At 42.2% G+C, this 12,403-nt stretch overlaps 1 protein-coding gene across 4 annotated transcripts; it reads left to right on the forward strand.

Moving 5' to 3' along the window:
- The first annotated feature begins 255 nt into the window (after positions 1 to 255).
- On the forward strand, positions 256 to 11,783 carry scrn2 (secernin 2). Of its 4 annotated transcripts, XM_026169757.1 has the most exons (9): positions 265 to 535; positions 1,647 to 1,809; positions 2,977 to 3,158; positions 3,557 to 3,756; positions 5,850 to 6,065; positions 6,158 to 6,323; positions 7,404 to 7,584; positions 9,702 to 9,858; positions 11,393 to 11,783. In XM_026169757.1, exons 2-8 carry the CDS (start codon positions 1,648 to 1,650, stop codon positions 9,852 to 9,854), a joined length of 1,260 nt encoding a protein of 419 aa, XP_026025542.1. In that variant the 5' UTR covers positions 265 to 535; position 1,647; the 3' UTR covers positions 9,855 to 9,858; positions 11,393 to 11,783. The 4 variants fall into 4 exon arrangements, with proteins under 4 accessions (XP_026025544.1, XP_026025545.1, XP_026025543.1 ...); XM_026169759.1 differs by lacking the exon at positions 11,393 to 11,783 and having other exon boundaries at positions 256 to 535; positions 7,448 to 7,607; positions 9,702 to 9,753; XM_026169760.1 differs by lacking the exon at positions 11,393 to 11,783 and having other exon boundaries at positions 259 to 535; positions 7,448 to 7,584; positions 9,702 to 9,764.
- Positions 11,784 to 12,403: the final 620 nt, after the last annotated feature.

The raw sequence follows: 12,403 nt of genomic DNA on the forward strand, positions 1-12,403 counted from the left end.
GTGATTCTTATGAAAACGTTAACTTGTTTACTTTAGTGAGTGCAAGCTAAGAGGTTTGTCCGGCTCATCCTTTAAGTCACACAGACATGAGGTCATAAGTGTAGCTCAGAAGCATTTTGCATTTAATTATACTTGTTTACAGTCTTTGTTTGTATCTGAGCGAATAAATAAAAAACAAACAAACAGACTTGATTTGTTGCTTCCACGGTGGAAACAGCGGATTGTAAAAACTTGCAGTGTTTGCAGGGATTTCCTCGAAGGTGGATGTAATTATGATCGTGTTGACTGCGGGTTTGCAGATAAACAGGCGAAGGGGAGGCAGACTCATGATGAAGAGCTACCTCATCGCTCAGGCCTGCTGTGCAGCTTTGCACAGGTGTGGACTGGACTCTGTGAGACGGTGAGCTGTGCTTGTGGCCAGACGAGACGAGACCTTTAAGTACAGACCTTTGGATTTCTTCGTCACGTGACTGCTCTGTATCTACAACCTGCCTTCTCCCAGCCGGCCGTGCGCGCTCACCATTGAAAAACAAAGGTAAACATTTTCTCCAGCACCACCCGCCGCTGCCTAGCTCTACTTTACGCACTATTATCCCCGAAATTGAGCCCCATTCTCACCCCCCAGATTAAAAGCGAAAGGACACGAAGAGACAGGCGCGTTGCTACTCCGGAGAGAGGGACGGGGAGTTGATAGTGTGGGCCTTATCTCTGAAATAAACACTGATCGCAAAGCGAGCTCCGTCACAGGCTACAGCTGCGATTAGCCGGGGCACTTTGGGTGACATTGTTTCCAGAATGTGAGCGATTCGTGGTCGCAAACGAGAGAAAAGGAGCGACAATAGAGCAACGTGGCGGCCGGATTTGTGAAGATTACAGTCAATAAAGTGCTCTGCACAAGACTGCCTCCTAATCCCTGTGTGAAAGGGATGGGCAGTGCACCGGCTGGATCTGACTTTCTGCAGAAAGCTGGGTGGGGAATGGAGAGAGCTGTTCCTCTCTGATCCACACATGCACATTATGGTTACAGCAGGGTGTAGTGCTGCAGATCCAACACAACGTCAGACTCTTATGATTAGTTTCAAATCAGCTTGTTTACATGAGGCCGTGAAATCAGTGCTGCTTCTTTAGTTCACTCCCCACCAGGGGCGTTTACGGGTTTTTTAGGGGTGTCACGAAGGAACGACAGGAAATCACAATACTTGGATCAGATGAAAGTAGAGCGTATTGAAAATATGGTGGATCCTCGTGCTCTTAATCAGATGGTATTTGGTGAAAAGTGGCTGCACGAGACTTTATACACAATTTTGTGTTCAATAACTGTTCAGAAAAGTGGTGAAACAGTACAGAAATATGCTTAAAATACCAAAAAGGTTAATCACTGGGTTATAATGAATGATTCATTAATGTGTGAATCACTTTAACGTTAAAGTTGGAGGTGATTTTAATAACTGCTTGAGCAGCTTTATCGCTGATTCTGTCATGTCACTTGGCATTGTGAGATTAACAGTACCAAGTCGGGTTTCTGGATACCACTACTCTTAAGTGCGTGTTTGGGTAGGGCGGGGGGGTGGGGGTCAATCACGCCGCTGTTCCCCACAGCCAGCCACACTTCCTTTTTTTTTTTTGTTTCTGTGTCTTTGTTGCAGGATGGCAGAGCCCCCCATGTCATGTGACTGTTTTGTTTCCTTGCCCCCTGGCTCTCGTGATGACCATGTGATTTTTGGAAAGAACTCAGACCGTCCTCGAGATGAGGTGCAAGAGGTGGTCCACTACCCTGCAGCCTCCCACCCTCCAGGCTCCATGCTGGAGGTAAAGCAGCGCAGGAAAAGCCGCAGCTGCTGCTGTGTTTTAAATACACCGTCTGACTAATACATTTCATATCTGTTGGGTTCAAAACAACCTTTTTCAAGGCTGAAGTCTGAAGCAGGGATGTTGAATATTTACACACGGACTTCATGTGGAAACCTTTCCTGTTAATAATTAAAGAGAAGCAACTGTGATGAAATACTTTATCCTGTTAGCTCAGCTAGGTCAGCGCAGCCAAGCTTCACATTAATGCAGTTTGTTTTTAATAGGAACCAGGGTCGATACTTGTGGTTGCAAAAACATTTACAGTCCTACAGAAGTCAGTAACAACTTTCCTGCTGGGTTTCTGAGCTCAGCCACTAATTTCAGGTCATACAGAGTAAAACAAATAGATTTTAGTTAAGTAGATGTTGTATATTTTGTTAATTTAAGGGGATATCTTGGGTTTATTCGTTGGTCAACAACTTGTGATCGATAACAGCCGATTAGTGTTTGGTTTCACAGGCATTATCGTCCCTCGGTTTTCACATCCCCTTTGAAACCACAGCGAAAAAACGCTCATCACTGGGTTTCAAAACTGGTCTTCAGATACCAGTGGGTAATGGCGCACTGGCTTTATCCGTCTTGTATAGTGTCTGTGCTCTGAATACATTGTTTATAGCTGTTTTCAGCTCATGAAGCAAAGTATGCATCACAGTGATCTGATGGTGCTGTGGGGTCTAATGATGTCCTTATGATAAGTTGTTGAATGCATTACTGGAAAGTAAAACATTATAAAAAAAAGTCCAGGTTTCTGAGAGTGTATTGCAATCCTGGTGACCCTAATGTTAAATTAGCCTTAGGATAATTTAACATGCAGGTAGAATACAAATCTTTTACCTTTTCATTGTATCCTGACAATTGCTGGATATTTAAGAGCCTGACTAAATGAGTGATGATGTAAGTGAACTGTATCTAACACTGGATCGTGTGCTTGTACTGCTTTTTGTCATCGTTGATCTGAATGACCCGAAACATCTGTTTGGGATTTTGGTACTAAGATATCTTTTTCCTTTTCTTCCACTGTTATACATCAATATGTGCACATTTGTAAGAAAATGTTGTTCATGCTCCACTGTTCATACCTGAAGCCACAATCCTTTTTTTTTTCTTCTTCTTTGCAATCTGCAGTGCACGTACATCCAGATCCCTCAGGTGGAGCAGACCAACGCGGTGGTCCTCAGCAAACCTGCATGGATGTGGGGAGCTGAAATGGGCGCCAGTGACAAAGGGGTCTGTATTGGGAATGAGGCAGTCTGGACCCGAGAGCCCGTCGCACCGGGAGAGGCTCTGCTGGGCATGGACCTTGTCCGGTGAGCTGCTGAAAACTTTTGATATTTCTCAGAAATTTGTATGGATTAAGAACAGGATATCAATAAAGGGAAAATAATCCAACTGCTGACTGCACCTTATTAAAGTTGGATTGCATGTATTCAGTAGAAGTACTAAGTTAATCCTCTGAGGCTTTGATCAGAAGGGTGTGTAGATTGTCACTAGCATGTTATGGCAGGTGTAGAGATGACTGTTGAAGTTATTCTGTGTAAAAATACTCAAGCAGCAAAGAGAGACTCTTTAACTGATCAGCTGTTCTCCAATGCACACTTCAGAGCAGTTAAAGTGAATTCATGGTGTGTGAAACTGATCAAACACTAGATAAACAAATAGACGAAACCTGGCACACACATAACCTAGCATGGGTTCTGATCATCAGACTGGGGCTGGAGCGTGGTGACAGTGCCCGGGCAGCACTGACGGTGATCACCAGCCTCCTGGAAGAGCATGGCCAGGGCGGGCAGTGCAGGGAGGCTCCCGAACCCTTCAGCTACCACAACACCTTCCTCCTTGTGGACCGCAGTGAGGCTTGGGTGCTGGAGACAGCCGGGAGGCTTTGGGTGGCACAGAAAGTCTCAGGTAAGGACCAAGGGTTGAAAAGACTAAAGAAGTAACAACTGTGAGCCAAAAGTTCAGGCCTCACGTTGCTCTGGCTTAAAGGGGGAGGTGCTAAAAGAGTTTGTTTCTGTGCACTCACTGCAGTATAGTATGGCAGCCAAAAGTTACCTTATATGGATCAAAGGGATCATCCCGCTAATTTATCAGCTAATGCTAGTCAGTGTGATTAGTAAGCTACATTCACAGACTGTATGGGTCCAATGTAAGGAGACACCTATCGGGTAATTAGTGCAGTAACATACTAATAAGAACAAGAATGTTGTTCACCAGAACTGAAGTACAAATGTCTTGGAGGTCTGTACCACACAGTTGTTGCCATACTGTTGGTCAGATAATCCATTCAGGTCTCTATCAGGGCACCTGTTCATCAATCCAACCACGTCCCCAATATAGGTCCAAGTAGATGAGTTTAAAAAAAAATTTCCACCCCACTCAGTGTTGATATGAAGGGGTGATCATCCATAGAGCTCAAAATTACTGAATGTGCTTCATTTATAACCACATCCAGCTTTTTTCTCCGGTTGTTATAATTGAAGCAAAGATTTTGTGTTTGAAAGCAGGTGCGATTCCTTAGTAACAGTCGTAACAAGGACGAGGATGTCTTTAAAAGTTCATGGTGTGCATGCACCAACATCTCTTTAGTGAAATTTTTATAAAGCCTCTTATTGCATGCTTGCTTAAAGGATTTTATTTTAGAGGGGGGAGGGGAACAATCCTGAAACCTGTTCTCGAACAGAGATATTGAACAACAGTTTCATCCTCTGAGGATGATGAATATCTATGCGTACGTCTGTCTCGACTGATTATCAGTCTGTCCTTGCCGTGCTGCTAACATGGCAGAAGCGTCTACAGGAGAGGTTAAACTCTGTGTGGTCTGTAGATTGCTTAAAGACCACACAGAGGAGCAGAGCTTAAACACTTAAACACTTGGAGGGAAAAGGGTCTCATGCTAGACTTCCTGTTTTTTTTCCCTCTGCTTTTAACTTTTTAACCTTATATTTTAACAGTTTGCTTTTAAAACTTGTGGGCACAGAAATTTAGTTTAAATGGAGTTCTCAGGTTTGCTCCTCTGCTGGTTTCCACAGGGATGTGTGTGCTCTGTTATTTATCCTCTGCACAGATGTGTTACAGAGTATGATGATAACAGGACCATGTTAAAGTACGCAGATGGGATTGTTCTTGTCAGTCAGCTCCAGGACAATGAGACCAGCGTTGGTCTACTACTCTACTTCACTGTGCTCACAAACATGAAGCGTCATCCAGTTTGAGTCAGGAAGAAGAAGATGTATTGACTCAAAGCTAAAACCTTTAGGAATGCCACTGCCTAATTGCTTTCGATTGGCTATTTATTAGTTCACATGAATTTATCTGCATTTGTAAACCGTAACCGGTGGGCAGAAAAGTAAATCCTGATTTTTGATATCCCCTCAATGCACCAGAAAGCAGACTGAGCAGAAATCGGTGTGAAAAACAGGACGTCAGCTTTAGTTTTTTTGGGCAAACTGCTTTTAGAAAGACGAAATCATGAGCTTTTAATAAGTCTGTCTTTGTGGGGTTTTTGTCTCTGATGTTTTTTTCTCTGGTTTCAGTGTCTATCTTTAATGAATAGAAAGAAAGTGTTTAGCTGATAGATGTGCTACACATCTGCAGTGACTCCAGGTGATCCCACCCCAGAGCTTTAGATCCACTTTGTTAATCTAGCTTTCTTCTGATTGGCTGCCCCTCAGCTCTGTATCACATCACACAGAGCCAAGTGTAAAAAAAACTGTTTGTGACTGTGTGTTTGCAGCGGTCTGTGTGTTTAACAAACTCAAATAAAAAAAGTAAACTAGGTCCATTCTTGTGATAAGACTGGCCTCCTGGCTGAAATCAGGTTCTAGCAGCTGAGAATGCATGTATGGGAATGCATGTATGGGAATCCTCATGGAGTGATTTTTATCAGCTGCAATCAATCTGCTTTGTGTGAAACATGCACACAAACAGAGCTTTTCTGGCTAAATAGGATTTCAGTTGATCTGGTATCTCAAAGACTGACATCTACCTGCTTCTTCCAGAGGGTGTTAAGAACATCTCCAACCAGCTCACCATTGGCAGCGAGATCTCCACAGAGCACCCGGACCTGCGGAGCGTGGCCAAGGCTCAGGGCTGGTGGGACGGTGAGGGAGAATTTAACTTCTCGCATGTGTTTAGTCCCGAGAACCCGCCGGCCAGGATGGAGCTGGCCAAGCAGCGCTACAGGGGAGGCACGGAGCTGCTCCAGCAACACGATGGTAGGTACAGAGCTCGGCGGAGCGTAGAGCTGCCGAACATGACGATAACTTCTCTACAGAGACACTCAGCTCTTTGTCTGTCCTGCTTTCAGGATCAGTGACGGCAGAGGTGATGATGTCCATTCTGAGGGACAAACCCAGCGGCATCTGCATGGACTCTGGAGGTTTCTGCACCACAGGCAGCATGGTTTCCATCCTGCCCAGAGACACCGCTCTGCCCTGCATCCACTTCTTCACTGCCACCCCAGACCCATCCAGGTTTGCCACTCACTAAACTAAGAATTCCTCCACTTAATGCTACTTGAATAACCTGTTTTATCCACTATATGTTCATGGAACGATTATAATATTGTGAGATTAAAGGTCTGGAATTCCTCATAATTGTTTATACAACTTTAGTATTAAGTAAGTTTTAGAAAATTAAATGTAACAACCAGTTAATGTTTAAAAAGCATAAAATATGAATATGTGCTGACCATTAAAAAAGACATCTAAATTCCCCAAACGTCCCTCAAGGTGGTCACTTTGTGCACCTGTGGATTAATTCCAGAAGCCTCTGTGGAAGTCTAATTCTGACTATCTGTGATCTCAAACTTCCAGAGAGCAAACATCAAGTTTACTTAAACTGAGGAGTTTTTATGTAGATTTTATGCTGATTTTCGCTCAACTTTTGGTTGGTCTGCTCCACGAAGCACACCGTAATAATATTAATTAAATGAAGACGGTCCCTGAGAGTTGCCACAGTGGACGAATCTTCATGTTTGATTTGGTGCAGGTTTTATACAAGATGCCCTTCCTCACGCAACCCTCACGCTTACCCAGACTTACAACCCTCGGAGGCTGGGTTTATGTTTTCTCCTGGTCTTAAAGTAGGCCACTAATAATATTAAGTTCATTAAAGCGCACTTTTTGGATTCTGTATATTTGGACATTTTTACATGGGAGTCTGTTGAGATTGGGGACAGAATCAAGTGGCCATTAGAGGACTGCAGTTTTTGCCGTTTGCATGTTCACTTTTCATTTCTCAGAGCCTGACGTTGCCCCTCACGTGTATCACAGATAGGCAAGTGGTGTGAGTGGGACTTGTAGTGGGCAATAAAATAGCAGAAGAGCTGGAAACAGTTTAGAGGATGATCTTCAAAGGGAGACTGAACAAATTGAAATCTTAAGCGACAGAACTTTATGAGCTCCTCTGATATGAAAGTGTGAAAAGTGTTTTCTTTCCTTTCTAATCTTTAATTTTCTATCCTCTGTATCTTCTTTGGGTTGATGGGAATTTCTGAGTCTCCTCTTTCTCTTTCCTCTTTCTCTCCCTGTCTAATCCTACCACCCTGCTAGGTCTGTATTCAAGCCTTTTATCTTCTCGGACTGTCCCACCCCAGTGCCGAGGGTGGTCTCCCCACAGTTTGGCCCGGACGACCCTGCGAGGAAGCAGCCTCGCTTTCAGAGCCAGGTGGACCGCAGACACGACCTCTACAAGGCCCATCAGGTGGCACTCAACACCATGGAGACCAACCCGGTGGGCACTGATGGATGACCTAGGTCAATGATAGTCCTGCACAGATAATGGCAGTGCATGAAGTTCCGGTTCACTGAGTAAACATTCACAGCAGGATCCCTTTTTAATTTTTTTCGTTAAAGAGTCGATCCGGATGAGTTGCTGCTGATAAATTACAGGCGAGTTGCACAACCCAGAGTAGACACTCCCAGTGCAGAGCCAAACACAACAGCACCTCACAGATGGTGCAGACAAGACACATGGCATCAGTGCAGACTAAACATAAACACACTACAAGTGCACATTCAAAGCCAAAGAGCAGGGTTTCAAACTGACACCAGAGAACTTCCAAACAGTTTTTCCATTTAGACATTTTAGCTGATTTCCTGTCTGGCATTATGTGCGTGATTACAAGCTGAACCTGAAGTCAGAGGAAGGTCAGCGCCCTGTTTGGGCTGGAATTTTGGCTCGGCACAAAATGAGCATACAAAATGTTTTTGTAGCTTTGCTAATGTTAGCTATCGAAAGCTGCTCATTACACCAAATAAGTGTTGTTTCCTTTTTTTACTCATGACTTCAACTTTTCTTTTGTAGTTTGAGGAAACAGTTTTTTCTCTTTAAAAAGTTACAAAGCCCGCCTTTAAAATTGGTCTGTTCCAATGCGGAAACGTTAGGACAAAGATCCAGAAGATGAAGAATTAAATGGGAAATTATTCAGCGTGGATCTATTTAGTATTCGCATATATTCTGTTATATTTAATATTAAAAATGGCCAAAGTTTCAAATTATTATCTCAGCATGTGCACAAGTAATCCTATTCTATCTCTCTCTCTTTTTTAAACTCTTGTCTCTGTATGATGTCATAGAGAGTGGATATCCCTTATATCAGCGCTCCCCAACCCCCGGGCCACAGACCGGTACCAGTCTGTGAGCTGTTTGGTACTTAGCCGCAAAAGTTGAGGCTCGGCTGGGCTTAAAATAGTTTTTATTATTAACTCTGTTTCTCTGGGTCTTTTCCTGTGTGAATGAATAAGTTTTCTTTTCTTTTTTTGGTTTTATCTTGTTGTATTTATCCGCAGCACCATAAAGGCCGGTCCATAAAAATATTGTCGGACATAAACTGGTCCGTGGTGCAAAAAAGGTTGAGCACTTATATGGCCATCGGCTCTGGCTGTGCATTTTAGTTTAGTTTTTATTTATATCTTGCTAAAATTTTCCTAACTTCTGTTATTCTGCAAACTCTGTTGCTACCATAGTTTGGTACTTTCTACATTTTCGTCAAGTGCAGTTTTTATGAAAACTAAACAGTTGTGTCGACGTCTCAGGAAACATGTTTTTTCATACTTGTGTTAGTTTTTTCTTTCCTGTTAGTTAACTAAAGTATATTCAAACTTTTGTTTGGAAGGTAAAGCCAATCAGGAAAGTTTGGTTTAAAGGGAGGTCACCTTAATGGGGGTGGAGCTAAAATATCTTTGTTTAGCTTGTCTAAAGCCTGTTCCAGTATACGGCCCAGTATACTCTACTCTACTAGAGTCCAACAATGAAACGGAGCACAGTTGTAAGGCTCCTTTTAACCAAACAGACTCTCCTTGGAGTTTATTCGCTGACCTCTCACTGGACTCCACACAGTATTCATCAGCAGTGCACCTTCCTCCACTGACTCAGAGACTCAGTTCTCTTATAATTCATTGAATATAACTTTTCTGTCACTCTTTCAATGATTGTTTGATGGTTGATTGGATGTTGGTGTAAATATTTTATCATTTCACATTTGTACAGAGCGCTGATTTATTATTTTGTTATTTTAAAATATAAATACGCCACGAGAGTGAATACAAAGTGCATTTTGTACACCACAGTGGGATTTGGGTAAAGAAAAGCAGGTCTGTAGTTGCGGTTATTCAGACTGCATCTCCCACCATAGACGTGGGGTTGTACTGGATTCAGGACTGTTTTCAGCAGGATCTGACTCCTTTTTAAAATCTGACTGAAGCTTATGATGATGAAAGACGCATCAATTTAGGAGGAGAAAGTAGGGTATCACATCAAATCAGGTTTCACAGCTTTGTATGATCTAACCTGGGTGTTACTGTTATTCTCATGGCATCTCTGTGGGTTTTCTCTCTGTTCTGTCTCAGGATGAAGGTCTAGCTGTCTACAACATTTTAAGGGACCTGGAGTCTCAGTGTCTGAGCGAGATCGCAGCCATGCTCAGCGGAGAGATACCCGGAGAGGAACTGGGGGACTTATTTTTTGATTGCGTGGACACTGAGATTAAGTTCTACCAGTGAGGAGGTGGGAGGCTGCAGGGATGTATTAGTGTTGTATGATGTGCACGAATGAGCTTTAGGCTGGGATTATTGTCTCTTATGAATGCATACTGTCTTAATATATTCTTTTTAAACCAAATTTAACATGTATATGCAGGATGTTTTTTAAACATGCAAGACCTGCTACAAAAGGTGATTTCTTTCATGTCTGCAGACAGTTAGGTCCATAAGTACTCGGATAATGCCACAACCTTTGGGAATTTATCATGAAATAAGAAGAGAACAGGCTTCACTTACCATCAAATTTGCCTGTTATTCAATTGCCAGTTACTTTTGTACCCCTGAAAATGGCGGGCTAAAAATAGCAATAGTTTTGTTAAACATGTTGAATTAAAGATAAAATTCCACACATCTCGTTTATTTGATTTGAATGAGCATTTTTGCCTTCACATATCATATATTATATTGTAATGCTCTCCTTTCTGAGCTACCAAAGAAAAGTTTTAGAGGTTTACAGATGGTGCAAAATGCAGCTGTTTGCGTTTTGACTAAAACTGGAAAATCTGAGCACATTACCCCTGTACTGAAATCCCTTCATTGGCTACCTTGTCAGGTTTAAGCAGATTTTAAGGTCCTGCTGCTCACCTACAAGGCTTTAAATGGTTTGGCACCTTCATACCTCTCTGATCTTTTGCACCTTTATGTTCGATCCCATGCTCTCCGATCTCAGGACTCTGGCCTTTTAAAAGTTCCTAGAGCCAGAACAAAGACTGTTGGAGAGCGTGCTTTTTCTCTTCATGCCCAATTTTTGTGGAACAACCTCCCTCAAGATATCAGGCAGGCATGCTCTGTGGAGGTTTTTAAAGACCCGCTTGTTCACCCTGTCCTACATGTCTTAATTCTATGCCTTTTAGTTTGTTTTTGTTTTTTCTACATTTTTATCGTTTTTAACTTTTGTTATGTTTTTAACTCGTTATTGCGTTTTTAACTTGTATTGCTATGCATCACTTTTATTTATGTATCTCTTTATAGCTGTACAGCACTTTGTCTGAAAGCGCTTTATAAATAAAGTTATTATTATTATTATGTCCAAAGAAAAACTTGGAATGACCTTCAGATTACAAATAATTATCACTGAAGACTATTTACAAGAAATTCTGGCTCCTTGAAAGTAAAACATAAAGACATGAAGAGTGGCTCAGGACTTTTGCACAGTACCACATATTCAAGTTGAGAATTTTGCAATAGTTTTAATGGTAAAGTGGACACATCTTACCGTAATCATATAGTCTGCAGTGGTTAAAATGTAATTTAAGGTATTGAGATGATCATTTTTAAATCCCTTTTTTGATGAAAGATAAATTCTTTGACAGCGTCGTGAAGGTCAAACATGAACACAAAGCCTTTCATTTAGGAGGAGATATAAACGGTCAGAGAACTCAGAGGTTGTGATTCCTACTTATTGAAATATCCTCCTGTTAAAGTGGGATTTGCTGCTTTGCTCACAGCAAAGCTAATTAAGCTCCTAACTTGCTGTGTTTCATGGTTCTCTGTTACAGCGCCCTCAGGTGGATACTCTTTGTGCTCACAGAGTGGCAGGAGAAGGCCCTGGGACTGTTGCAGACTCCAGCGTTTCTCGTGTTGGCTTCCGCCTCACTTCTGCACCGCACATCTCTGTCCCCATTCCATCCTTAACACAGAATGTCTTAACAGCACATGTGATTGGAGCATATTTATCATCCGTGTCGCCCAGGGAACAATGACTGCACCTCATTAGTGAGAAATATGATGTAGACTACACAGGCGCCTATGTAGAGCTGTGTGACGTTGCACAAATACTGTGAGTACGGCATTCGTTTAACTTTTTGTTTCATGTTGCAAATGAACGGGTTGTCATTCGTTTGGTGGCTCCCTGTAGGGAAGGATATAATAAAGTTAATAAAGTCCTGAGTGTGTTGTGAGCTTTTTGTTCACATTTGCACTAATGGTGGGTCTGCCTGGACGGTCAGCAGGGGCTGAGCTGAAGGAGGGTTTGGTTGCACAATAAAAACTGTGTCAGCAAAGCTGCATTGACTCATAGTGAAGTGAAAACAAAGATTAAAATATAAATTTGTGTAAAAAAAAGAAAAAAAAGAAAAGAAAACCCAAACAAATCTGCAATTATAGTATGGTGATCTATCTATAATGTACTTCTCATTAAAACAAAAATGTATCGCTTTGTTCTAGCAAAAATATTATTGGGATGTTGGACGCTGCATGAAATATTTTAGATATTGCAATTTAATTCAATGTTCTATTGTGAATATGTAAATTCAGTGTGTGTGTGTGTGTGTGTGTGTGTGTGTGCGCGCGTGCAACAGTGTTTGCCACCATCTAGTGGTTGATTGGATTTACTGCAATTAAGTTCACTCCACCTTTGACAAAATAAGAGCTTGGTAACCTTGACCACCCAAAAAATATGGTAAATGGCCTGTATTTGTATAGCGCTTTTACTAGTCCCCCCCTAGGGACCCCAAAGCGCTTTACACACCCAGTCATCCACCCATTCACCCTCACATTCACACACTGGT

The sequence above is a fragment of the Astatotilapia calliptera genome, chromosome 6, assembly GCF_900246225.1.
Source record: "Astatotilapia calliptera chromosome 6, fAstCal1.2, whole genome shotgun sequence".
Lineage (NCBI taxonomy): Eukaryota > Metazoa > Chordata > Actinopteri > Cichliformes > Cichlidae > Astatotilapia > Astatotilapia calliptera.